This window comes from Porites lutea, chromosome 14 (assembly GCF_958299795.1).
Source record: "Porites lutea chromosome 14, jaPorLute2.1, whole genome shotgun sequence".
NCBI classification, from domain to species: domain Eukaryota; kingdom Metazoa; phylum Cnidaria; class Anthozoa; order Scleractinia; family Poritidae; genus Porites; species Porites lutea.
In genome coordinates, this window is record NC_133214.1 from 15,424,265 (window position 1) to 15,452,201 (window position 27,937).

Consider the following 27,937-nt stretch of genomic DNA (forward strand, 5'->3'; position numbering starts at 1 on the left):
AAATACGTGCAAAAATGCCCCAGAAACCGTACTGCGAATGAGAGAAATTCAAGTTTTGAGCTAAAAATGGACTAGATCTCAAGCTAAGGCACAGCCAAGCTCCAAAGATGATTTTATCCGGGAGATATGGTGACCCGTACGGGAGAGCGGGAGATTTGTGCCGTATCCGGGAGAGTTGGCATGTATGCTTATGCTGCTCATATAATCTTGGATGACCTCTCAATGTAGAACGCATGGTTGATGTCATGTGATGTGCGGCTCGGTGTTTGGTGCTCTCAGCGCGAAGGGGCCGCTACTACTCGGAAACACTCTCGCTTTTTAATAGGCCACTTCCGAGCTCCAAAAACCCTCACTTTCAAAATGAGGCTACGTGCACAACCTTTCTTGTGAAAATGAGTATTATTTGCATGTGAATGAAAAATGATTTTCATATCAAAGGCTGAACACCTACCCTCGTTTTAAAAAAAGGGGCCCGGGGGAACTTGGAAATGGCCTATTCTCCACATAAAACACCTGTAAAGATTTCTGTGATGTATGTGGCCGGGCTACAACAATCGACAGGGACCAGCATAGTTTCTGCGCTTTCCAGCGTCCGCTCGAAATGGCTTATAACAAATACAACTTTCTTTTATGTCCACCTTATTAATATAGTGTAGATTGATTTCGTAAGCAAATGAGAATTTGACAACTTGTGGCCTCGGAACTTGTGTTAAATATACTTGTTAGCTGCATTTAGAAAGACAATTTGTGGCAAACTACATTATTTTCAGGCATCTTATTTTAACAGTGTCTGTTACCTTTTTTTACAGTTAATAGTAAAGGTAACCAACCTGCCTCCTTCGGAAGGAAATAACAGCTATAAATGCTATATTAATGGGAAGGAACGACCAACTTCTACATTACCTGGTGGCAAACTGGCCTGTAGGACTCCATTAAGTAATCAGCTACCAAAGATCACAAGTGAGACAGGTATAGGCGCTTCTGACCTGGGAAGGGGTACTACATGCCGAGGACCAACCGTTTACCCTTTCATATACCATGACAAAAAAGTTACCCCTTTTATATACCTTCTAATATCAAATGATACTCCCTTCACGTTACCTACTTTAGAATTATGCATCCCTTTTAACTGCTGTAAATGCACTGTTTTAAACACAACCAGAAATTTTTTTCCACTCAGTTTTTCGCAGCCGTAAACTGCATCTGTTAGCCCTTTTGGGCCTTTTCCAGACCGAAATGACACAGATTCCGCTACCTTTTTTATGCTTCATTTAAGTTGAATCCCTACCTTTTATATACCTGAAGCCTGAAAAAGTTCCCCCCTTTGGGCAGAGCCTCGCCGTACAGGCCATTACTGGGAATTTCCCCCTTGACTTCCGATAAGTAACCGGCAATCATATCTGCCTTCTACCGGAAGGGTTTAGGGGGTTCCTTCCCCCTTGCCCCAATAAAAAGGAACTTAAAATAAATCATGCCACTGAACATTTTCAGTAATTAACCAACGTATAAGTGTTGCAGAAATGAAAGTGTGGTACATACTAATGCTCCTTGTGCAACAGTGAGGAAAGGTTGGGATTATTACTATAAATAGGGAACCCCTGCGGAAAGTTCCTGGATTTGCCATTTTTTGATCGGTTGGATAAAACCCATTTTTTTCTTTCATAATGCGCACACTGTTTATTATACGTTTGCTTTCTCAAGCCTTTCATCCATTCTCTTTTTTTTTTAACGATTACCTTGTTATTAGACACTGACTAGGAAGTAGCAAACTTCCTCCCCTTGTGGGAATAGGGACCTTACGAAACTACGACGGCGATGGCAACAGGAACGTCAAAAAAGCAATAGGTTTTATGAGCAAAACAACAACTTTGCACGTGCATCGCGCGTTTTTGTATATTTCTTTGCAGTCCCTGCACAACTACGACGTGAAATGACCAAATTTTTAGTTTACTAGGGAACGGGAACGGGAACTGCAAGGCGATAAATTCTTCCATCTCTGTCAGAACTTGGGTGCGGTCCCCTCTCTTCAGCTACAAACTAAATTCTCTTCTTTTAAGTAACTGAAACCCTTGGAATAATCGCGAAAAATAGTGAATGGATGCGAAAACTATTTTTCAGTGACGTTTTCATGGACGTCGCCGTTGTCGGAACGTAAGGTCCCTAATGATAGGCTACGGAAACAGCCATCTCTCCTCACTTCTCGCCGCCAGTGACGTCTCGCCAGGAGGGACGTCTGCACCTCTGCAATTCCATACCGTTTTATTCAAAAGTAGGTGGTGGTCAACTAGAAAGCTTTCGCTACTTTGACCACCACTCACATTTTATAACCCGTACTGTAATTATTTTATTTTTGTTATCATCTATAGTAATTATATTTTTCTTTCTATGTTATCCTCTGTATATAATGTGAAATAAATGAAACATTGAACCACTGATGACATAAAATCTGTCCAGAGTCTGGTCAGGAGCTCTGATTTATTGACGTGGCGGTTATGTTGTTCTAGCTACATTTATGTATTGTTTACTAACAACAGACAAAAGACTAACGGTCACAAAGGTAAAAAGTAAACGCGATGAATCTATTACAAAACAGTCAATATTCGTGGAATATATTCTTCTTTAGAAGAAGTATTCGAATTTTGCTGGAGCTTGTCCACAGAACGACACAAAACTTTGCCATAATCGACGAGGAGAAACATAAAATCGATAAATTTTCATTTGGGGGGAGCCGGGGGGAGAGGGGGGGAAGCTACTTCCCATACATTCTCTTAAATGAAATCCAAACGATGTTCTCACAACTTGCAAGGCGATCAGCAAGGGTCTTGCCAGCGGATTTGTGTACTGATCATGCGCATTACGTCAAAAACCATAGATTAACGCATTCTCAATCCCAGTGCTTACGGGTTTGGGAATGCGCGCGTAAGCTCTGGGAAACTCTGCGCCGGAGTAGCCAAAATCTGGCTATTTGGGCCTCAGAGCGCATGCTCTTTGATCCAACCAAAACTTTTTACTTCTCTTATATCTACTTCATCGCGAAACTCTTATACTGCTTAGCTATTAGAACTGAAGAAATTCAGTTAACGGCCTTGAAGAATTTTCAGGTATCCAAGGCTCTTGTGGTAGTTGCTGAGAAAATACCGTTAAACGTTCCCAATCACATATTTGAGACTTGAAGTTTGCATATGCTTGACAGCTGATTAAATATTTCTGTGGACTACTTCACGAGGCGATAAGTGAACCCCGAATGGCTTGTTAAGATAAACGTATCGAAATTCCAATAAAACTTTCCGAAATATGAATTTAGCGTTCTTTTATTTATGTTTGTTCATCAACATTAATACTTCAGCAAAGCTGCTTTGAAATGCAATATCGTGGGAAAAGAAGGCGACTATAAATATCTAGTCGCATTGTACACGCATCACTTTAGGGAACGATTTACTTTTTTTGTTTTTGTTTTTTGTTTTCTTGCAAGTCTGTTTTTGGGCAATTTACGACATGAAGCTCAAGTCAAACTTCAGGTCGCTTCAAGGTGCAGACCTTTCAGTAGTAGTTGTGATTTGTTTATGAGGATGGTTTTGAATTTTAAGTTTGAATTCAAGGTGTTGACTGATCGTAATAGACGAAGTGAAACGTGATGAGGTGTGACTATATGTTTAATCAGGTATGATATGTACAGCTGTAAGCTCATATTTATAAGGCTCTCTTGAATATACTTCCTTCCGATAAATTTGACACTTTCTATAACAATTTTTATCAGCACCGTAACTTCTATAATCTCTTGATGTCCTCGCTCGGCAAAAACGATGTAACCTATAAATCGATCGAGCGTGTTGTTGTTGGTTAAGATCTAACACGGCTGCGGTTTATTTTCCCCCGCGAATTCAGTACCAAAAGAAAAATATGATATGCAATAAAAACAAAGATGCATGATAGTACTTTTTCAATTTTTTAATCATTTCCTCTGCCGGTTCGCTTCTCGCTTCTATCAAAATAATTACTGTGGGAAAAACACCAATTACCCGCTGACCACCAAGCAGGGTGACCGCTTTGCAAGTTGTGAGAACATCGTTTCTCGGTCCCAGACCTCGTCTCCCCCTTCCCACACCCCCCCCCCCCATCCCTGGGAAGACCAATACTACCGGATTACTTGTAATTATGAAACCATTGATTTACGTCATCGGTATGGAATTATTGGCTCTCTCCTGGCGAAACGTCCCTAGCGGTCCTAGAGGCGAGTAGCGAAGAGAGTAGGCTGTTTTCGCAGGCTATGGGAATGTAAGTGGCACTCATAAAGTTAAATGATTGATGTATTTTTAGGGGATGTTTTTGTTGATCTTGCTCTGTATTCCACTGAGTCAAAAAAGGTGTTTGTGAGCAAAGTAGTAGGATTTTATAGTTGTTCTGCTGTTAAAGGGTGAGTCTGAAAAATACCTCAATTCCATTGTTGTTCTAATGTTTTCAATCTTTATTGTACAATTTAACCTTCAAGTGAGGATATTTTCCCTACCTTATTATAGAAAATTAAGGCGGAATACATCAGGAAATTAAGTAATTTTAATTTCAGTGGACAAAAACCTTGTAGAAGAATAATTTAAACAATATCGCATTCTTTTTTACATTTTTCAAGAGCTATAAATGTAATTAGTTATCTGTAATAACACCAAAGAAATTTCTCATGAGAGCCCGAGAAAATAAATGTCAAATTTCACAAAATGACACCTTACACATGAAATTTTCAGAATTTTACCTGTGTTTTCACAATTCTTGTGAAACTTGATATTTGTTTTCTCAGGAAATAGTCTTTGGTGTTATTACAGGTAATTAATTATATCTACAGCCGTTGACAAATGTAAAAAACAATGCGATATTGTTTTATATTGTTCTGGTACAAGGTTCTTGTCCACTGAATATTGAAATTACGTACTCAATTTCCTTATGGATTACGTCTTAACACTCCATAAAATTAGGGTGTTGGAAATTAACGCAAATTAAGTGGAAAACGACTTTCGAATAAAGGAAATTAACACGAAAGAAAGAGTGACATATCAAAATGAAGGAAGTTAACGCGACTTTCACCAAGAAACCAAACACGTTGAGAAACAGGAACAAAGTTAAACGCATAATCCGAAATTGAAGCTTTGTTTGTGGTTCTTTTCCTAAACGCCCTAAACTTACGAAGGTACGGTGGCCCATAGAGGACACGCTACTTACATTTTTATATCGCGCGATAATTTATCGCGCGATAAATTGAGAATTATCGCGCGATAAATTCAAATTATCGCGCGATAAATCCAAATTATCGCGCGATAAAATTGAGAATTATCGCGCGATAAATCGAAAATATCGCGCGATAAATCCAAATTATCGCGCGATAAATCAAAAATATCGCGCGATAAATCCAAGTTATCGCGCGATAAATTGAAAATTATCGCGCGATAAATCCAAATTATCGCGCGATAAAATTGAGAATTATCGCGCGATAAATCGAAAATATCGCGCGATAAATCCAAATTATCGCGCGATAAATCAAAAATATCGCGCGATAAATCCAAGTTATCGCGCGATAAATTGAAAATTATCGCGCGATAAATCCAAATTATCGCGCGATAATTCTCAATTTATCGCGCGATAATTTGAATTTATCTCGCGATAATTTGGATTTATCGCGCGATAATTCTCAATTTATCGCGCGATAAATTATCGCGCGATAAACTGTGTTTTTATCGCGCGATATAAAAATGTAGGTAGCGTGTCCTCTATGGGCCACCGTACGAAGGGGGTCAAGCTAGGAAATCTGGCCACGTGGATGGTTCCTCCTAGTTTCACTGTTATTAGCGGATCCCACCCTGATAAAATATTTCTCTTTTCTTTGTTGTCAAGAATGGCAGAAGTGTATCAAGAATTTGGGGCCAAAAGAATGGAAACTAAGGTCGCAGAAGTTAGCCTTTATCAAAAATAAGGCGAATTTTTGAAATTCACGTTAATTTCGTGAAGCGTCAATTTCCTATAATAAGGTACAAGGTTGTGTTACCTTCGGTTTACCAAGACTGACGAATCGCTAACAATTACCTATTTCTGTCAGACTGTTACAACATACTGGGTAGTATGACGTTCAACAAAACTGCGGCAGCTAAGTGGTTTTTTTAATCTGAGTTTGAGATAGGAAAAATTTGTGACCACTAGGCTGCACAGTTTAAACTGTCTTTTGTAAAGATGAACTGGAAGAGACAAAAGTCTTCCGCTTTTCGGGAGCCTGGGTGACGCAGTGGTGAGAGCACTCGCCTTCCACCAATGTGGCCCGGGTTCGAATCCCGGCGTTGACGCCATATTTAAGTTGAGTTTGTTGTTGGTTGGCCTTTTTCATCCGAGAAAATTTTCTCTGGGTACTGCGGTTTTCCCCTCTCCTCAAATACAAACATTTCCAAATTCCAATTCGACCAGGAATCAGGTACACGAGGAACCACTGAGTGGATGTGCTACCTCCAAATCCTTATTCATTTATTTTCATGTCACACGTTTATCAAAACTGCCACGTTTTTATAATGTACCTATCAATGTTAAGCTGGCGGGGGGGGAGGGGGAGGGGGTGGGGGCAGGGCATGGGGTGGGGATTTGACATTTTTGAGCTATTTTGAAAAAAATAGCTCATATGTCAGTGGTGTGAGCGTATGTATCTTTGTGGTTTTGTATCTTTGTATCTTTGTATGTTCGGATGTTTGTTGCAAGAGCCAATAAGGTTGAAGGTACTATGAGTTGATGCTTAAGAACCAATGAGATCTTGACATCTACTTAAACATGACATTGCTATCATCATCATCGTCATCATCATCTTTATTTAAAAACACGGTAAATACATGAGGCATTAACAATTTAATATAAAGCTACAACTTAAATACGAAACTATGTATACAAATTAATCTTCTATAATTTAAAATATTGCTAACTATTAAAGAAAAGTAAACTAAATTAAAGCCTGTTTTACATGAATGCCGTATCGGAATTAATTGAGAATCGTCGGAAATTAGTCAGAGATGTTGCTTGCCTAGCAGCTTAGGGTAGACTGTTCCAGAGGACTGCACCACTATAGGCAAAGCTATTTTTGTAATAGTTAGTACGTGGCAATGGTATTGCAAGCTTGTTATCAGAATCGCGCAAATTGTAAGAAGTAATCACATCACTCCGTTGAATGAATTTCGAGGACAAATAATTCGGTGCGAGGCCGTTTAAGGACTTATAGACCATCTCAGCCTTTAGTTTTTGACGTCGAGTTTCTAAATTATCCCAGCCTAATTCTTAGATATAGCGTTGATATGATTACTCCATGTTAGATTTTCATCAATTAATACACCAAGAGACTTGGTAAAATCGACTCTGTTTAATTGTGTACCATTAATTTCTAAGTCTGGGAGAACGGATAGACTATTCAATTTTTGTCTTGATCCGATTAACATAAATTCAGTTTTTGTCATATTGAGAGTCAATTTATTGGCAATGAGCCAATTGTTTATATTTAATAAGTCCTGATTTAAAGAAGCCTCAAGGGAGCAGATGTCATTGTCAGCATATGTTAGGTGAGTATCATCCGCGTACATTCTTGGTTGCGAGTTAGATAAACAATTAAGTAAGTCATTAATGTATAAGAGAAACAGCAAAGGCCCCAGTATTGTCCCCTGGGGAATCCCACAAGTAAAAGTGCAGCTTTTAGAAAGGACACCATTGACAGAACATTTTTCCGTACGATTTTCTAAGTAAGAAGAAAGCAATTCGTAGGCAATTCCTTTGACTCCATATAAATATAGTTTGGATAACAGAATAGAGTGATCGACTGTGTCAAATGCCTTTTTTAGATCTAAAAAGACAACAGCATTAACATAGCCACGATCTATGTTAAAGGCCCAATTATCAGTGGCTTCGAGCAAAGCGGTCACAGTTGAGTGAAAGGATCGAAAATCAGACTGATATTTTGACAAAATATTATTTTCGGATAAATAGGAAGAAAGCTGATTATTAAACTATTCTTTCGAAGACTTTTGCTATTGCTGAGATCAAAGAAATTGGGCGATAATTGTTCATATCACTTCTATCGCCCTGCTTGAATATAAGCGTAACTTTGGCTAATTTTCAGTCATCAGGGAATGTGCCGGTAGTTGAACAGCAAGTAAAAATAATTGAGATATATGGTGAAATGAGGTCAGCACATTCACGAATAAGTCGACCTGATATCGAGACCAGTCCCTTTAGACTTATTTAGTTTATTCAGTAGCTTTAAAACCTGTCCACTATGGGCGGAACTCGAATCTATTGTTAATGCCTTTGAACAAGGTCGAACAAGGGCACTTTGAGACCTCCATCTTGATTCTTCGCAATTTTTTCGTCTCTTATTACGGCTACAGGTGTTTGCAAACATTACATTAAATATCTTCATGATTCGAACGCTGTGTACAGTGATGCAGCTGTTTAAGGGTTCATATTTTAGTGTGGATGCTACTTCAAGACATTTCTGACCGAATTCGGCTACCGCTAACGGTACTGACGCACGTATTTATGAGTTGTGTTTCACCAGCTTCAAGGTAGAGTACTGAAAGATCGTATATTTTCAAAGCTCTTCCAGTGAAGCAATAATTGATATTTAGATATGGACTTTAATTCGAAAGTATGCGGCCTATAAAATGTGGTCTTACAAGTTTGAAGGACAGCTTATTTTTTTGAAAGCTGTACCGAGTATTGTTAATCCTGTAAACAAGCTTTAAAAATATTATTCTCTCGCTTACAAAGTTCAACGGACCTTTTTCTTTCCGGCAAAACAACAACAATAAAAAAGAATAATAAGTGAACGACATGATACATCCTTCTTGCATGCTAAGCATTATAGTTATTGAAACGTATTTTATTATTTAGTAAAGATGCGTAACTTAAGTAGAAACAGTAGCGTTAGGGAATAAAATTGGAAGAAGTTAGTTGACACAATAATAAGATACTGTTTTACTGAGTGGAGTAACATGATATGAGCAGAAATATATTTCGGCAGTTTGATAATTTTCGGGCGTCGATAAAACCCGGAACATGGAACATTCCGGAACATTCCGGAACATGCCGGAACATTCCGGAACATGCATGAAAAAAAATAAAAATAATTTTCATGAAAAAAATATATATATATAATAAAATAATAATAATAATAATAATAAAATAATTTTTGTAAAAATTAATAATAACGTAAAATAACAAAAAAAAAACCGAAAAATAATGAAATAATCAAGAAAAAGAAACTGGTATCCTCTCTGAGTATGAGAAAACAATATTTTGTCGCAACAAATTAAAATTTGTTGGGCGAGTGAGGGTTCATGCAAATGACAGTAATGAGTGAAGGCTTGCTTCTAAATTCAAAATATATTAAAATGGGTCGCGAGGAGGGGGGTTTTCAAGCTTTCCTCACACAGCCACCTCTTGTAATTGTTTGCTATAAGTTAATCATTTAGCGGTTAACTATTTGCGGTTCTGCAATGGTCTGAAATGTCGGTGCAGTATTTCATGTCAAGCCAAGTCGGTAAGTAGCTCATTTCAAGCCGAGATATAGCCTCCTTATATATATTAACCGACATTTGCTTACTTGGGGTGCTTTGCTTCACTTGAGGTTGACATGAATTACTTACAGACTGGGCGACTCTGTGAACTTAAGAAGAGTATAGGGGCTCCTGTCTTTGGATTTTAGTGGACAATACTCACATTCGTAGTAGTTTCTATACTGTTTAAAGTCAGCATGATATTTCAGACGTCTCCTCGCGTCGCAAGAGGATGGAGTTTGCGGGAGACGGCTAAAATTCAGGCTAATTGATAACAGTTAGAAACTATCGCTGCGCTACCACTGCCACTGCAACGTGAAACTTTAATTTAATTATCCAAGTCCAAAGCGACGAGCCCCTAAGTTCTTCTTACGGTCGCAAAGCCGTAAATGGATAACCGTTAAACCGCATGGCAAACATTTACAAGAGGTGGCTGTGTGAGGAAAGCTTGAAAACCCACTCCTCGCGACCCATTTTAATATATTTTGAATTTTTGAAGCAAGCCTTCACTCATTACTGTCATTTGAATGGACCCTCACTCGCACAAAAAATTCATTGTGAGAAAATATTGTTTTTTCATACTCGCAGGTGATACCAGTTTCTTTTTCTTTCTTTCATTGTTTGTTTCTTTATTTTACGTTTTTATGTTATGTTATGTTATTTATTTTGTTATTATAAATTTTTGCAAGAAATTGTTTTCTATCTATTGTTCTTTTTATTATTATTATTATTATTATTATTATTATTACTATAATTATTTAATTAATTAATTATTTTTTCATGAAAAAAAATATTTTAATTTTTTCATGTTCCGGGATGTTCCGGAATGTTCCGGAATGTTCCGTGATGTTCCATGTTCCGGGTTTTATCGACGCCCATAATTTTCTTGGAAGTTAATAAATGTTAGGCTATCAACCTTGACGTTGCATGAAACATAATTTAATTGCAGATATTGTAATGAAGCCCGAAGTGATTTCTTAAAATCGTTTGAGAAAATTTTATAGCAAACAATTTGCGTTTTTTTTTACGTACGAATTGTAAAAGGGCCAAAGACCAACATCTTAAAGTGCAAATTGTGTGCATGAGTTATTTTTATAATTCTGTTTACTAGATTACTGTGTGATAGCTCGAATTCCCTCACGTACGAACAACGAAAGGGGGCAAAGTTCAACACTTTCACGTGCCAGTTCTGTGACTGTACATCTCATGCAGATTGGCTTTTCCCAATAATAATAGTAACTTGAACGTATGAAGACCTGTTTCGTTTTGTAACCAATGCCTTAAAAAAGGCTCTTGTCTTTTAAGAAGCAATAGCTTTTAAAACATGAAGAAATAAGTTGTTGGAGTTAAAGACTGTTTCACTGAGTAGAATCGCACGTGAAAACCTCGTGAATTGTGATGATGCAACCATCTACCACAATGATAAAAATCCTGGTATTTCTTAACTACTCGAATTCGATGAATCACGTTTTGGCGTAAGAAAGTCCGAGGAAACCTTAGAGTTTTCCTTCTAATCAACGTTTGGTCAGTAGATATTTATTTTACTTTAACAATTTGTTTAACTTGCACCAAATTTAACAGGGAAAGACGGAGGAAAGTGAATATATGGCATGAGGATCGACGCAGCTGAGCGTTTCGCGTTTTCATTTATTTACGGCAATACCCAATTTCGCACAAAAACCCAGTCTACATTTAAGACGAAAAAGGTAGATTCATCACTCTTTCGGTAATGTTACACTGAAGCATTCAAAATAGCTTATGCACGTTTAACGTGCCTATGTTTCAAAAATTTGCCGTCAAATTCCCTGCCCACGGGCAAATCATTCCAGTCAATTGCAACCAAACTTCCCCACCCCGGGCTGCACGTTGCTGTCCATCCCAAGGCTAGACCCAAGAAAGGCACAATAAAAATATCTCCAAATATAACTCTGCAATCTTTATTTATAAACGTTAATGCATCACCAAAGATACATGTTCCTGTTAAAGCTGCAATTATGTTTTAACCATTCAATCCGTGTTTTAATACAGTAAAGACCTGCGAGTAAGAACCTACATTTTCTGGAGTTAGCCTAAACAGGTTCTTATTTAAATGGTAGTTAACACAATTTTAGGCTATATAGGTTCTTAAATAGGTTCTTATTTCTGTAAAAAAAAAAAATTAAAAAAGAACAAGCTACAAAGCAAGATGGTAATCAGCCTATTTTTTAATTTCAAAATGCAATACAACAATATTAACCTCTTGCAGTTTTATTTGCACAGCAATGCTAAGTTCCTAATTCTACAAACAGGGTTCTTGCACAGCTTTGCAGCTGCATTTCACTAATATGATTTTAAAAAATAAGAACCTGTTTTTCATTTTCTAGGCTAAACAGGTTCTTGTTTATTGGGGGTATAAATGGCAAATTTTAGGCTAACAGGTTCTTAATTTTCAGGTTTTTACTCGTGGGTTTTTACTGTACACTGCATAGAATACAGAAACCTTTAGGAGAAAGTCCACATTTTGTAAGTTTGAATATACCGTTCTTAGTAAAGGGTACAAGGAAAGTCAGTTTTATAAGCTTTATACGGTGATTGTAGCGAATGTCAGCCAGCCACTGATCAATTGTACTTGCAAAAATTGACTTGGGTTCTGTTTACTTCCGTTTACTTTGATACCACAGTATCTTAAAAGGTTCAATTGATCAATACAGTAAAATCCACTCACCTTTGGCTTGTTCTCGTCGGCTTCCATGATTTCCAGATCTTTCCAGGCCGTACGTCGCGTGCGTGAAGCGTGGAAGTGGGGAAACATATGTTCGGTCTCAGTCTCTTTCGTCCGAGTCGGCAGTCAAATCCATCCCCACGTCGGTCCCACGTCGGGCGAAGAAAGATTCAAACATCCCCTCCCCCGGGCGAACAAGATTGGTCAAATGCCCTACTCCAGGGCCAACAAAGACAATCAAATCCCCAACCCATGCCCTGTCTTCCCCCCCCCCCTCCCCTCGCCGGCTTTACATTGATAGGTGCATAAGCGTGCTGTTCTACAAATGAATGAAAAAAATCAAAACTCATCAAGGGTCGCAGAATTTACGCTGCTCGATAACTAAAATAACCGCTGATGATGTTAACAAATAGAATTTAAGCAGATTTAAACACTGTTCATAGTGGTACCGCTGAGATTGTTCTGAAGTTGGATATTTGATGCAATTACAATAGCTAAACTGTTAAAGACAACGATCCCCTTGGTCGCTATTTACAAAGCATGTGTGAATGTTTTCCATGTTGTTTGAAGTCGCCATGTACGCTCAGGCTGGTTTTGCTGAACGAAAACAGACGAAAGAGCTATAATAATCTATAACTTCCACCTTCAGAGCCTTGTGACAGCCCTTGCATATTCAAACTGCTAATAAAGGTGCACTATATTATTCTGTTTTTAGATGTCAGAATTGTGCGGAAGGTGGTTACAGATGTAATTGGTGTACTTACCGTGGATTATGTACTGATGATGTAAATGCTGAGTGTCCAGGAGAGTTTATCCTGCCCATACAGGTGCATAACAAGACAGATTCAATCGAAGCTCTATTAAACTGTATATGACACGAATTTTACTTCAGACTGATTTTTGTAAGATTAGTTTAATTAACAATTCTCAAAAAAAGGTTTTGATTTTTGGCCGTCCAAAAACTGCCTTTCTCCCCCGCAGAAATGTACCAGAGACTGGGAACGACTAAAGGATCATTAGACAAAGAATTGGCTAATAACGTCATGTGACGGTTGATTTGCTCAACCTTCGCTTCCGATTCTGGTCATTGCTTTGTGGTTTGTGAAATTAAGCGATATATCTGACTGTAAGTAGTCATTCTTCAGCAAAATTAAGCCCCTTTGGTGCGTTCCCTTTGCGTTCCGTGTACGTTTCCTTTATTATGATGCATAAGGGTCGAGTCCATGACGTCACCCATTGTTATAACCTAGGGAAAAATGCGTTCCTCCATACTAATTAAGTGCGTAGTCAGTGTCTAGCTAGCTAGGTAAAACTGCGTTTCTCCATCTAATAACTGTCTTCCTGCATACTAATTCGGTACAGTTAAGTAACTTGAGCCCGGTTTTCGGACCGTCTATTAAGGTGACTCGACCCAGTTATTTTGTGAGGGCACCATCCTACTTTGAAGCTCTCTGGTATTCCCACCTTTACTTTGAACGTAAGTCTAACATATAGCATGGATAACATATAGATCAATCTACAATATAGCAAAACATTTTTGGCGATCGGAGTAAATGTCACGTGATTATAGTGCCACGCCTCTTTTGATTTCACGGGTTGTCAAAGAGTGGAGCGATTCCCTTTTCCCAGGTGAGCGCCGACTCATTTCGCTTCAATATTCAGAAATGCTCTCGATCTCTTTACGCTTTCATTGCCTTTCGTCCGACATGTTTTGCATGTCGTTTAGTCATGCGAAACCTCCAATAAACATCCGCGCAGCGCGCGAGGTAACTTTATCCCGATTCTAAAAATAACTCGAGACGAATTACCTATGGAATAGGGTGTGTATGGGGGATGCCTTCTCTGTCCCCTTTATCCTCTCTTGATTATTATAAAAACACACACCAAAAAAAAACAATTAATAACTTAACAAGGATCAATTGAAACACGCGACTAATAATTGCTAGCAATAAATCTAGACACGTTTCTTAAGACACAAGAAATCAACTTTATGACCCTTTATTAAAATAATTGCGAAAACATTAGATTAAAGATTATTATAATAGTCAAAGAAGGCAAGCCATCCTATTTTTTACACTGCGCAAAATGTTCTACTTACCCCTCTCCCTTTTCATTTTTATTTCCCTCCTCCTCCTCCTCCACAATTTTATCATTTTCCCTCCTCAACGTTTTTATTCCCCCCTTCATAATTTTATTATTTTCCCTCCTCAATGTTTTTTTCCCTCCTCCACAATTTTATTATTTTCCCTCCTCATTCTCTAATTCCCTCCCTCTCCACAAAATTAATCTTTCCCCCCCTCCTCCTTATTTTTTTTTATCCTCCTCCTCCACAATTTTTATTATTTTCCCTCCTCAATGTTGTTATTCCCTCCTCTACAATTTTATTATTTTCCCTTATTCTTGAATTCCCTCCCTCTCCACAATATTAATCTTTCCCCGCCTCCTCCTCATCTTTTTTCCTCCTCCTTCACAATTTTTATTATTTTCCCCCCTCAATCTTGATTTCCCTCCTCCTCCACAATTTCATTATTTTCCCTCCTCCACCTCAACCTCCTCCTTTATTCTATATATTTTTCCATCTACAAATACATCGACCTCCTATCGACCCTACATCGACCCCACATTGACCCCACATCGACCCCACATTGATCCCACATCGACCCTAGACTCAACTTTTTTTCAACACAGCTTGGTGAATAGTGAAACTATATGCAACCACCACCACATTCTTTCCCTCCTCCACCACCACCACCACCACCATATTTCTATTGTTTCCCTCCATCACCACCACATTTCTATTGTTTTCCCTCCTCCTCCACCACCACCACCGCCACCACATTTCTATTGTTTTCCCTCCACCACCACATTTCTATTGTTTTCACTCCTCCTTTTGTTTTCCTACTAGAAAGGTTATTTGAGTTTGACCTTTCTGGCCTGAGGTTGGCCTGTGTTGGCCTGTCTGGTAGGAAAACAATAGGAGGAGTGTAAACAATAGAAATGTGATGGTGGTGGAGGGAAAACAATAGAAGTGTGGTGGTGGTGAAGGGAAAACAATAGAAATGTGGTGGTGAGGTGGTGTCGTGATGCACGTGCAGAGTTGTTGTTTTGATGTTCTCGTTGTCGTCGACGTCGTGGCATCTTGAAGTCCAGTGAAGGACACTGAAATTTTCCTTGTTTCTGCAAGACACATTTCTCTCTGAACAGTAAGAACTTTTTTACACGCAAGTTACTGTAGGAAAGGGAATTGATTTTTTATAATATATGTATATGTTATTGTCCTAGTGTTACAAGTGATTGATTGTGATTTTTAATGTCGATAGGATCGCACTGCTGGTTCTAAAGGCTGTCCAAGATTGAAGAGTAATACTACATTATATATCCCAGTTGGAATAAAAACCAACATCAGTCTCCCGGCATATGATCTACCTCCGTCAAAGGTATTTTGGAAGTATTTTGTTTTCACGAAAAAGTTGTTTAGCTCTGTGAAGCAAATACCAATGTTTCACTTCCATGTCAATAGAGAGGAGAAGTATGACGTCACGTTATCATAATAGCAAGATTTCTGGATCTCAACAATGTTTCTGGACAGGAACGGCCATTTGCATTATCGAACGATGGAAGAAAAGTATGGGCTACCGTTTTAATTTGTTCCCGAGTGCAATCATGCACAGTAAAGTCATAAGTGTCAATTTTTTCGTTTTTTTTTTCAGCCATATCTGCAGGACCACGGTTTGTTTAGATCCAGAAATTTTGCTACCATGGCAACGTGACGTAATGACTTCTCCTCTCTATTAGAGTCTTAGTCCGGTTCTCTTTGGGTGTGTTAGGCATCAAAGTGAATTGACCACCGTTAAGGGAAGCTAATTAACATACCATCGACTCCTGATAATAAAAGAATCTTTGCTAACGTCATTGTTTACATTTTTGCTCATTAGCATACGTGTTAACCCATGCTCAAATTAAAGAGTTGGTTATTATGAGCAATTTGTGCTCTTTGCAAGCAATAACAAAGGAAATAGCAGCCATCGAATACTGCGAAATGGCTGGGTGGCAAAAACGTTAATGTAGTATTGTAAATGTAATTATCTAATGTGATTAACAATAGATATATTTAAAAAAGATTAATAGCCTTGGGAGAAAACCGAAAATGAAAAAAAATAAAATAAAATAAAAATTATAAAAAAAGACTTTAATGAGCCAATACATTCTTTGTAAAGTTTCGAGTTTTTCAGAGATAATTTCTCCGAAACTATTCGGTATATCGGGCTCAAATTATCACAAATGACTGAAATTGTTGTGCTCTTTCAATATTCATATCGGGCTCAAATTATCACAAATGACTGAAATTGTTGTGCTCTTTCAATATTCAGAGAGTTTATATTAATATCTTAATCAGAGAATGAAAGGCGTATATGCTAATGAGACAAAAAATGTAAACAAAGATTTCGCCTTTACCGCTGTAGTTGGTCAATGCAGACCCAAGGATGTAGTTTGCAAATCTTGGAGAAAATACCCTGACAACTGAAGGTCCGAACAGATATTTTACAGAAAACAATCGTTGGGTGAGATCTAAATTTAGGCATTCTGATAATTTAATGATTGACGGTGTCCTCCAAGTTCTCGTCTTCGTCCTCAGGATTCCACAAATTTCAAGATTAAACTTTTTTGTTTACTGCTCATGCAAGATCATCAAGTTTCGTTTCGAGAAGCATAATTTGTTCATCCTTTTTTGCAGATTAGTAGCCATTTCTTCTTTTAGTTTTGAGCTGGAGTCTTTCGTTAGCTTTGAAGATTTGACGGCATTACCTTCTATTTCTTTCTTCATGTCCGCTTTCTTCTTCTCCAGGGTTTTTACCTTCATTTGATTTGCAGGTCGGAGTTGCTCTTTGTTAGTTCGTCTATCTTGACCTGAGAGAATTCGAGTAATTTTTGCAGTTCATTGTAATTATTTTTAAGATTTTTTATATCCTTAATTAGATTGTTAGTGTTGTTCTCTATTCTCTTCAAAGCGTTCCACACCTCGAGCAGGGAAGGATTAGTGTCGTCTTGTTGTCTGCCGTGCACGCCATTGTGGCCACGTCAGCATCCGCGAGGTTACGTTTTGCTCCATATTTCGGTGAATTCTCGCTACTTGAAGAACTGCTTAGCTCATTTCTTCTTGTACTTCTCCCCATAGTTGCTTAGTTTCATTCGAATGATACTGAAAAGAAAATGAAACCTCTCGCCACACGGAGCTCACTTTGACATGTCTGACCTCCCTCGTCGCTCGACCCAGTCTCTGCTATTCACGGTTTTCCTTTTTTCACAGTAATTGGAATATTCTCATGAATATTGGGATAAGTAATAATAATATGAGTGTGTTAAATCATTCCATCGAGAAAACGTTATTGTGCTTTACCGGCAATGTAACTGAATGATGTATAACCTCAGTAACCTCATTTATTAATTCTTTCAGTCTGGTGCTTCATACAAGTGCGATGTAACAGTTGATGGAAAGATGCAATCAGCAGATGCACTTCGAGTCAGCGACACACAGTTAGTGTGTTCTGCCAGAAAGGTATTCTTAATACAGCCACCTCCATAGACTTTCCCAAGGCTTAGTGTAGAGCACGGCACGAGTGAGAAGCTTGACAGCTGGAGACAAGTGAGAAGCGCTAGAGGAGGATGATTAGAACGAGCGCAGAGCGAGAGCGGGAAGTGATGAGAAGGAAAAAAAGGAAGGGGAAATCCGCCATCTTGGATTCAGGATTTGCCAGTCACTTCGATTTTTCTCCCCTCCCATCACTCCTTCCGCCACCTTTTACCTAAATAATTAACCCAAATGTTCCCCAAAAAGTGATCGCGAGCGACTGGGGACAAGGCAGTTCTAAATATTAAACATGTCTTCCCTTTTCGATTGGCATTATTTGATTCCATCTCCTTCCTTTGTTGAAACGATTTACCGCATTGCAATGTGACAGATTAGTTGAAGGTGAGATCTGTCACAGGTTGCTGAAGGATGGGCGGTAACATGAGAAGCTTAGGCCGGTTCAGGAATGTGGATCCCCGCTGCTTAGGTGAAATTTTTTACCTAAATCACAGTATACGTAAGAGCTGAAACAAGAACAAAAAGGCAATCCTTTCGAAGGTGCTACAAGTTTTTGCGCAAATTTCTCTCATTAATAAATACGAGTTTTTCTGAACGCCGAATGTAACTCATTAAAACAATGGCACAGCGCTGCCTATATTACCGTAATTTTCAGTTTTAAAACGCCTTTATCTTAGTAACGATCGATTTTGACATACATTTGTGGTTGAACCTGAACCACACGCCCACTGACAGCCCCCTTCGGATTACCTTGCCCTAGAAGGATCAGAAATCTGCCGACCAACTTCGGAGATAGTTGTGCGACCTCGGAAGGAAGATCAATTACCCTTCGCAGCCAATCTTTACAAGCAAAAACATCATCGATGATCTACGAGAAACGGAATTAATGCCTACGCTAGTGAACCACCAGAATGTTGTTTATGAATTCAAATGTGATTTGTGCGATGCAAATTATATCGGTTCTACGTACCGTCACCTCCATCAGCGTGTGGAGGAACACAAACATTCCGTTATTGGCAAGCATTTCTTGGAAAAACACAACTTAAAACGGATGAATCTTAACACAAACTTTAAGGTCCTCAAGAAATGCCGAGGGAAGCTTGAGAGTTTGATCTTCGAAATGCTTATTATTATCCGGGCGAAACTTTTTATTTAATTGTTAGTTTGTTCCATTTTCACGCCTCAATTTAATTTTACATATTCCTGACACTTTCTTTTTCTGTATAGATATCACTTGGTGAAGAAAAATTAACATGAATTGGTGACTAATTCATGCTAATTTTTCTTTGCATTTGATAATGATGACATGGAGTCATCGAAACGTCGTGTTACTTTTTTATCGTTGATTTTTCTTTTGAAATTTATCTTAGTAACCATTGTTTTAAATGTATTTGTTAGAGAGATGTAAATTATTTTCAAGTTTATTGGTTTAATAGACACAGGTGTATTTGTTCGCCACAGCCAAACTAGTGCCCCAGAGTATTTGTTAGACACAAGTAAATTAATTTCCCAGTGTATCAGGTTAGACACGGGCAAATTAATGCCCCAGTGTATTTTGTTAGACACTATGGCAAATTTATGCCCCAGTGTATTTGTTAGACACAGGCATATTAATGCCCCAGTGTATCAGGTTAGACACAGGCAAATTTATCACAAAATTTCGTGTGAGCATTAAGGACAAAAACAACTAACTGCAGAGTAAGTTTTTATTGACTTTTATTTAGTATTTGCTGCAAATTATCACGAAACTTTGTGTGAGCGTTGAAGACAACAACAACTAACTGCAGATTAAGTTTCATTGATTTTTATTCGGCATTTCCTACAAATGTTAGGATCGTATTTTTACCTCATACAAACACTGTGATTCTACTAGTTTCGCACTGCTGTAGTTTCACAGAACCTGGGTTACCTGTGGTGTCCGTTAAGAGGGAATCGACTGTACAACTGAGGTTTAATGTGTCAACTTGTCATTTGGGTCTTCTTTGTTATTTAGTATTCGTACTATGCAAACCTGACGAGACAAGCTGTGAAGCTCACCATTACATTCAAGAACTCGGATCAGCTGTTTGTACCCAGTACCTTTGAAGGTTTGTTATGATATGCTATAATTTGTTAGCTGAGTAGTGTGGAAGCACATACCGAAGCTGATGCTCAGACATATGGGAACAGTATTGCCGGCAATAAAGGTCATCCCCCCGGGGAGGGTAATCTCTATGATCAAGAGACTATAAAGGGGACAGAGAGGCCATCCCCCATATACACCCTATTCCATAGGTAATTCGTCTCGAGTTATTTTTAACACCACAGATCTCGAGGGGGATTAAACAACAGCCAATCACATAGCGCGAATGTGTTCCGCGTGGATGACCCACGCTGAGAGCCACGCGTCCTTCACGAAATGACGCAGAACAAAATGGGGGAAGACGCGGAGAGCGATTTTGCTATTCCTTTTGTCGACGAAAACGACTACAGCGAGATTTCTGCGAAAGCTGTGTCAGCGAAACCGAAATTAAAAAAGAATCGCCCTTCCGCTCTTGTATAGAGCTAACAGTAGAGCAGGGAAATCCTTAACACAGTGAATATTCTCTCAGGATCATTTATAATTTACAGTTTGAAGAGAGCAATTTCTGGTTTGATGTTTATTTTTTTCAGTCTTTATAGCGATTATTCCTACCCACCTACTTTGTCAACTCTAGGCGAAGCCTCCTAAAGCTGAATTTCAAGGGACCATATTCAAGCTCAGAAAGTAAAATAAAATGCTTATTTACGTCCTCCATAAAACGCGAAATTAGGCATTTTCACGTCGTAGTCGTGCAAAAACGGGAAAGAAATGAACAAAAAAGTGTGTTGCACGTGCGAAATTGTTTTTTTTGCTAATTAAACCTATTGTTTTTTTGATGTTCTAGTTGTCGTCCGCGTCCTTGGATCTTAAACTCCCTAAATTGTACAAACGACCGGTTTCAATAGACCGGCGAAATTTCTCATTTTATTAAAGCACTGAGGTTACGACAACTTCGAGTTAAACTGATTTCACGGGTTGTTAAAGAGTCCAGCGATTCCTTTTTCCCAGGTGAGCGCCGACTCATTTCGCTTCAATATTCAGGAATGCTCTCAATCTTTTTACGCTTTCATTGCCTCTCGCCCGACATGTTTTGCACGGCGTTTGGTCATGCGAAACTTCCACGAAACATCCACGCCTCGCGCGAGGTAACTTTATCCCGATTCTAAAAATAACTCGAGACGAATTACCTATGGAAAAGGGTGTATATGGGGGATGGCCTCTCTGTCCCCTTTATAGTCTCTTGCTATGATGGTATATACGGGGAGGCTCCGCCCGAGAGGGGTAGGGATTTCACTTGTTGTGAAGTATGTGAAAGGGTGGTGAAAACTGTCATTTCTGTCGGTAAAAAGGCCCAAGAGTGCTAACAGATGCATTTTATGGCTGTCGAAAAGACGAGAAAACTTTCTTGATTTGTGATTTGGTCATATTTAACAGACATTGCGTTTACAGCAGTTAAAAGAGATGCACAGTTTAAAACTAGGTGTGTGAAAGGGGTGCCATTTGTTAATAGAAGGAATGCGAAAGGGAGCCTTTTCTGACAAAAATGGTATATAAAAGGGTAAGGGGTTGGACCTCTGGGCGGAGCCTCCCCGTACAGAACTTTTGAGAATCCCCCGGGTTATCCCAGTCTTTATCACTGGTATGCATGCGAAGTTGAGTAAAGAAAGAATGCCAACAGTAAAGACCTGTAGTGGCTTTTGTTGTTAACCTGAGAAAACAGCCGACATCTCCCGACGCCACCACTGGTTTCCCCGCGGAATGACGTCTAAGAAACGACTGCAGAAATTCCGTACTGATGACGTGTCACTACCCAGATCTGTGTAGTGCTTCTGATTGGTCGTACCACGAGGAAAATTTGCTTCAACCAATCAGAAGCACTATTCATTATAAATACATTTGGGCGCCACGCGAACAACATGATACCTTGAACACGTACTCAAATATGCTACTTGCCTCTCGTCAACGTAAATCAAAAAATGAAATTACCTTTTTTGTATTTTTTTATTCCCCGAAAGCAGCTCATGGATTTTCGCTGCTAGACAGTGCGTTTAAATCACATTCGCGTTTAAAATAACCATCGAGATAATATTGTAGCCCTGTCAAAAACTGTTTATAATATGACTTGAATGGGGAATTCGAAAACAACATAGTCGTGGTTGTCGAGAAAAAAAAACGTTTGTTATACTCGTTAATGGAATTGATTAACGATATTATGATAAAAAAGGTGCATGGTGATCTTCCTACAAAAAGAAAAATGCGTGTCAGGCATTTAGCTTGCATTAAACAGCAGAAAGGCAACAACACCAGCACTCAGCTTTCAAGTCTCTCCTATGTGGTCGTGTACATGCTGGAAATACCACAAGGAGTCTCGCTGGTTGAGTAACAACAACCTGTTTTTATAGTTCCCCATATCTCTCTTTTAGCTTTATAGAAACTAGTTACCTCAACTCCCAAGGGATTAAAAAAGCTTAACCATCGTTGGATAACCCTTCTCTAATCCAATTTATGCGGTCCCAAAAAGGGTGAGATACACGCAGAGGCGATGCGCTTGGCATTCCCTAAAAATATTGACCAGTATTTTATCTTGAGGTGGTTGACATCTTGATGGATTTTGAATGTAGCGTATCTGTACAAGTGCTGGGTGTCTCGAACAGACTGTAGTATCTGCCACTATGACTCGACTGCCGAACCTTATCTAAAGTGCGGCTGGTGCAAAGCAGACACAAACAAGTGTGTGGTCCAGGAGGCTTGTAACGAAGTAGGAGGCTTTTGGATTCCTTATTCATTACCTTGTCGCACTAAGCCCATCATTACCAAGGTATTGTTATATTCTTATTGTCATGTACTTGGTTTATAATTTTGTAATGTAAAATTGACTCTGAAAAGCCCCGTGGGGACGAGCCAATAAAGTATGTATGTATGTATTAGAAAGATGTTTATTAGGGACTTTAAGATCCAACGACGCGACCGCAACGAGAACGTCGCCTAAAGAGTGAATTTGCGTTCTTTCATTCTTTATCGCGATTATGCCTACCCACTTACTTTGTCAAATGTAGGCGAACCGTCATGAAGTTGAATTCTAAGGGACCATATCCAAGTTGAGAGAGAGAAATAAAATTTCGTCGTTGCTTGTTTACGTTCTCTATAAAACGCGAAATTAGGCATTTTCACGTCGTAGTCGTGCAAAAACGGCAAAGAAATGTACAAAAAAGTGTGATGCACATGCAAAGTTGTTTTGCTTATTAAACCTAATGTATTTTTTGACGTTCTCGTTGCGGTCGCGTCGTTGGATCTTAAAGTCCCTATTCAGTCAGTGACACAGGCAGCTCGGAAGAAAAAATCCGAGTTCTCCTAATAGGAGTCGAACCTATGACCTCCTGGTTACTGGTCAACCAGATGCTCTACCACTGAGCCACAGGAAACTCGTTGGAGCTATGACCATTAAACGAGAGGTTCATGTGAGAAACATCCTCCATACTGCATGCAAGGACTGGGATGACGATATATAAATTCACCATCACATTTCTATTATTGCGCATTACGCAGGTATTTGACTATGAATGCGAAAAATAAAATTATTAGTCATTTCAAGAAAAAAAACACTTGTTACTTGTAAAAAGAAAGAAAGGATGTACTTTAACCTTTGTTAGACTGTCAGAACATGGGCTATCCTGCGAGGAAGCTCTCCGGGGCGCTCTGGCGGCGGGCGGGAAAAGGAAGGAGAGCTTGAACTCCACCTCCAATTTCTCCGTGGCTCCCCGTTACGCAGATATTCAAATTCCAGAGACGTAGAGCGGTTACCATTTGTATGGAAAACCCGGAAATTACGGGCAGAATTCAAATGGAACGATTCATCCCGGTAGAAATTTTCCGCAAAAAAAATTAATACCTTTCAAGGTATTACCTTTTGCCCTTTTTTACCGAAACGACCGAAATTTTCTGCACCATATGTTTGGATTACCAGTGCCAGGCTTCATGTCGAGAGAAAGCGAAAAATTTACCGGTATTTTGTAAATGGTACAACTCAATCCCGTTCCTGTTTTCGGTGCCAAAAAATACCAGTACCATTTGAAGCAAATTTTTCACCGAAATTTGTTGCAAGCTCTCCTTCCTTTTCCCGCCCCGCCCCCAGAGCACCTCAGAGAGCTTGCTTGCAGGCCAAACATAGGCACGTCGAATGTGCTCGAGCTATTTTGAACGCTTTAGTGTAACTGTTCCGCAGATCTACTATTTTTACCATAAATGTAGACTTATCTAGCTTATAGTTTGAAATTGTCCCATTCTTGGGTATTGCGTTTTATGACGATTATAAAGTTACAAAATAGCGGTTGAAAACCCGACCTAGTTGCGCACTGCTGAGTCTATCCTTATCGGGATAGATTCACAATTCTTTGTCTTAGTCTCACCTCAGACATACGACAAAAATTGTAGCAGAATGAATCTTAAGCCATTAAACCATGGTTGTTCCGAAGGGTGCACTCGGGACATTTCATCAGAATTCCTAAAATATAACTGAAAGGGAACACCGAGTACCGAATACTTAACAATTAGTCGCCGAAGGCGACGGGAATATCGGCGAATAGTCACCGAGACGAAGTCGAGGTGACTATTTGACAATTATTCCTCGAGCCCAAATGGGCTCTGAGTCGATAGCCCATGAGGCCGAAGGCCAAATGGGCTGTTGACTCAGAGGCCATGAGGGCGAGAGGAATAATTGTTTTAGTAAAATCCAACTATTTGGTTTAAAATATCGATACAAATCAACTTTAACTAGTTAAAGCTACACTTTAATCCTTTTTTGCCGCCAAAAAGCCGGCGCTTTTCGTTACTAGTGGGCTATAACATATAGCCTAGTAGTAGCTCAACCAATCAGAACGCAGCATTGGTAATAGATCACTAGTTGGATTTTACTAATAATAAATAATACAATATTCATCATTCTGGTAGACGGTTGTGTCATCATAATTCACGAGGTTTTTATATGCGATTTTACTAAGTGAATCAGCCTTTAAGTCTACCAGCTCAACTCAAGTTATAATTACCGCTGTGTCGAACTGTCAATAACCAGTCCACAGGAGATGTACAGTCGCACAGTTTGCTTGTGAAATTGTTGGCCTTTGGGGGTTGTGGGTTGGACCCATCATTTAATATAATGTTCTGTGACATTTTATTTTAGGTTTGGCCTCTGGCTGGTCCTATAAGTGGTGGAACGGAAGTTGAAATTTATGGTTATGATCTCGGAAAATCATTCTTTGATATCAACAATACTGTTACAGTGGCGGGTTATTCATGTGTCACCAATCCTGACAAATATCAGCCATCAAAAAGGTTTGCTAAGCAAGGGAACTGTAATACCCCATTCAAACCAAAGCGATATTTAAAAGCTGTTTCGTTCAACATGGTAATAAGAGAATACACGATAATAACAACAACAATTTATTCACGTTTCTCAATTTTCTTATTTTACAGTTTGTTTATATATTATACCTAAGAAAACAAGCGTTTAATATAAGGCTTTAATTTGAAAAGTACATATAGGGGAAAAAAAGTAGAGAAATGCCTAGGGCTTAAATAAACCCTAATGTTTTCGGTTTAGACTCCAGAAAGTGTATGTCTGTAATGTTTGTGTAGCATTCACTCAACAACAAATGAAAAACACGCTAACCGCACGTACGCTTACATAGAGCGGGAAAATAACACTACTCACTTTGTTTGTTGCTGCCTTGCTGAAGTTGCTGATCGCTTTTTTAAGGTTAAGTTTACTTAAATACACTAAGACATACATACATACATACATGCATCCATCCATCCATACATACATTTTATTTGTTTTTTAAGATTTAAGTACAATTTTACGATGCCCGCGGGTAGCTATGCTAATCTAGGCGGGTCATGTTTTCAGGAAATAAATACAACTAGAAGTGACTGAAGAGCTAATAAACTAAAACTGACATAAAGACCAGAGACCATTAATGCAATATTAAAGATGACAACTCAGTTATGACTAGAGACTACTGATACACTAAACAATATTAATAATAACAATCACCAGTTAATAAGAGGAAAGTGAATTCAACTTCACTTTTTGAACGATTTCTGGGAGATCAATATAATAAGAAACTCTGCAATTCATGATCAATATCGTTGTTATTGCTGATATGGTATTTTTAAATAAAAGTGTACCTGCAGTTTCAGCAGATCTCTTAATAATCAATAATGCTTCACATTCAGCTTTCAACTTAGTCAAGCTCTTGACGAGATTGTATTTTATTTGCATCAATTTAGGTTTCTGGGAAACTGCCCACCTACTCCTCCTTAACTCAACGTTAACACTTAATTCTCACTTAGGGCAAAATGTTGGTTAGGGGAGGGGTAGGTGGATATCCCTTACTTTCAGTACCGTAACATAAAAAAACATCTCTATTAGAGCTGTAAGTTTAAGAAATGCAACGTCTGCCGTAAGATCACGTGACATAAGATGAATTCAAATGTACCGGGGAAAGAATATTGCCCAGATTTCTTAAAAGGTGTCAGTAATGGCTTTAAGGTGTTGCCAGTACCTTTCTTTTTTCTGTATCAGGACTTGAAAGTATACTCCGAACAGTTTTCAGTTTATTATCTGTTGATGAATTCACCATTATCACATAGACCGTAATGGACCTTGTTAACCCTCCCCCCCCCCCCCCCAAGAAAAAAATATGCATAAGCATTGTTTCCAATTCTTCTGGGTTTTATAGTCGACCCAAGACGGGAATCGAAGACAATGGTTGTACGAACTTTTGGGGAGTAAACAAGATGCACTATAGTGTAGATGAAAATGGTGAATTTTAAAAGGAAGTGCTGTAGGCTTACAATAAAAACCCTGTTCACATTGCTTGACATCCGTGATCAATTTTTGTGTTTGTGTGTTTTGGCAGGGTCTTCTGTAATACATCAGCTAGCTCTGGTCCTGTGAGTGGGCCAGTTACTGTCACAGTTAATAACCTCAAGGGACAGTCAGCAAAGCAGTTTCATTACCAGGTCAGTTTATTAACTGCATGCCGAGTGAGGCGAAACACAACTTATTATGTGGTTAAGTCCTTCTTGTTTGCGATTGATTAATTTTTGCTCCAAAACTTTTGACGGACGCAAGTTTAGACGCAAACAAAAATTTTTCCCTTTTCTTCAATTATGTCACTTCAAGTGCATTTGTTTTGAAAAGGAGAGTCATTAAAGTTTAGTTTACTCGTAGTCTTGCAAATTGGAAACGCTTTGGATCGGTTATTAAAGAAACGTATAACTTTGGACAAGGTTTAAAAAATCAGTGGCCGCCAAAATTTGTTTCTAAGTGGCTTTTTTTTAGTAGATAAATGGTTTTCTAACCGGGGTTGTAGGCCTTCTCTATACTGTTAACTGCCATCCTCGGAGACCCAGGGACGGTCAGTTGGGTCAGGAGAAACGGCTGCAAAAGTTTTCAAGAACAGGTGAGAGAACCCCAGGGATGCTACTCTTAACGAACTTGTTCCACGACTCGTTCGAATGCTTGCTTTCGTGATCTTCTTATACGAGAGAAGTTCACCCAGAAATTCGACTGTTCGCCGTACTTGTCTGGCTCGTACAGGAGAGCTTTCTTGGAGAAGAGTTTTCAGCGAAAATGGGCCTCCCAAAAACCAAAGAAATTCCATAATCGGTAAAATGTCCGTATTTCTCAAGACTAAAATATACATGCAGCAATTTCATGCTATTTTGCACAAATAATTGATTTGAATAGAGTGGAAACATGCATGCATAATAAAATGTACTAATCGATACTGAGGTTATACGGAAATCGTACCCCTTAATTAGCTATAATTTTGGTTGTTAGCAAAACAAAAGGAAACGAAAAATGCACCAATTTCAAGAAGAAATCAGACTGTGGACTGTGGTCTGGTCGAAGGTAAATTCGTAGACACCAGAGTTTTTCTAGCGGAGCTCCACGCGCGGGCGAAACCCTTTAGTTAATCTACCCATCCCAGAAAATTTGGTAGTCACGTGACCGTACACCG

General features: G+C 38.9%; 2 protein-coding genes and 1 non-coding gene across 4 annotated transcripts in view; 2 read left to right on the top strand and 1 right to left on the bottom strand.

Moving 5' to 3' along the window:
- The first annotated feature begins 107 nt into the window (after nucleotides 1-107).
- On the top strand, nucleotides 108-27,014 carry LOC140923982 (plexin A3-like). The gene is made up of 10 exons (XM_073373993.1): nucleotides 108-182; nucleotides 810-969; nucleotides 4,318-4,414; nucleotides 12,980-13,091; nucleotides 15,585-15,701; nucleotides 17,720-17,821; nucleotides 19,845-19,938; nucleotides 22,535-22,731; nucleotides 25,090-25,241; nucleotides 26,831-27,014. The coding sequence occupies exons 1-10, from the start codon at nucleotides 108-110 to the stop codon at nucleotides 27,012-27,014; spliced, it is 1,290 nt and encodes a 429-aa protein (XP_073230094.1).
- On the bottom strand, nucleotides 23,260-23,335 carry Trnav-gac (transfer RNA valine (anticodon GAC)). Its single transcript is given in 2 exon segments — nucleotides 23,260-23,295; nucleotides 23,300-23,335. It is a non-coding gene; the product is annotated as a tRNA-Val (tRNA).
- The window catches only part of LOC140924507 (uncharacterized), a 56,217-nt gene continuing 53,310 nt past the window's right edge, over nucleotides 25,031-27,937 (top strand). Inside the window, exons 1-2 of one of the 2 annotated variants that reach the window (XM_073374530.1) lie at nucleotides 25,031-25,241; nucleotides 26,831-26,933. The gene's annotated coding sequence lies outside the window, so the exon portion shown is untranslated. The remainder of the gene's footprint in view (nucleotides 25,242-26,830; nucleotides 26,934-27,937) is intronic. The other variant, XM_073374528.1, reaches the window with a different exon arrangement.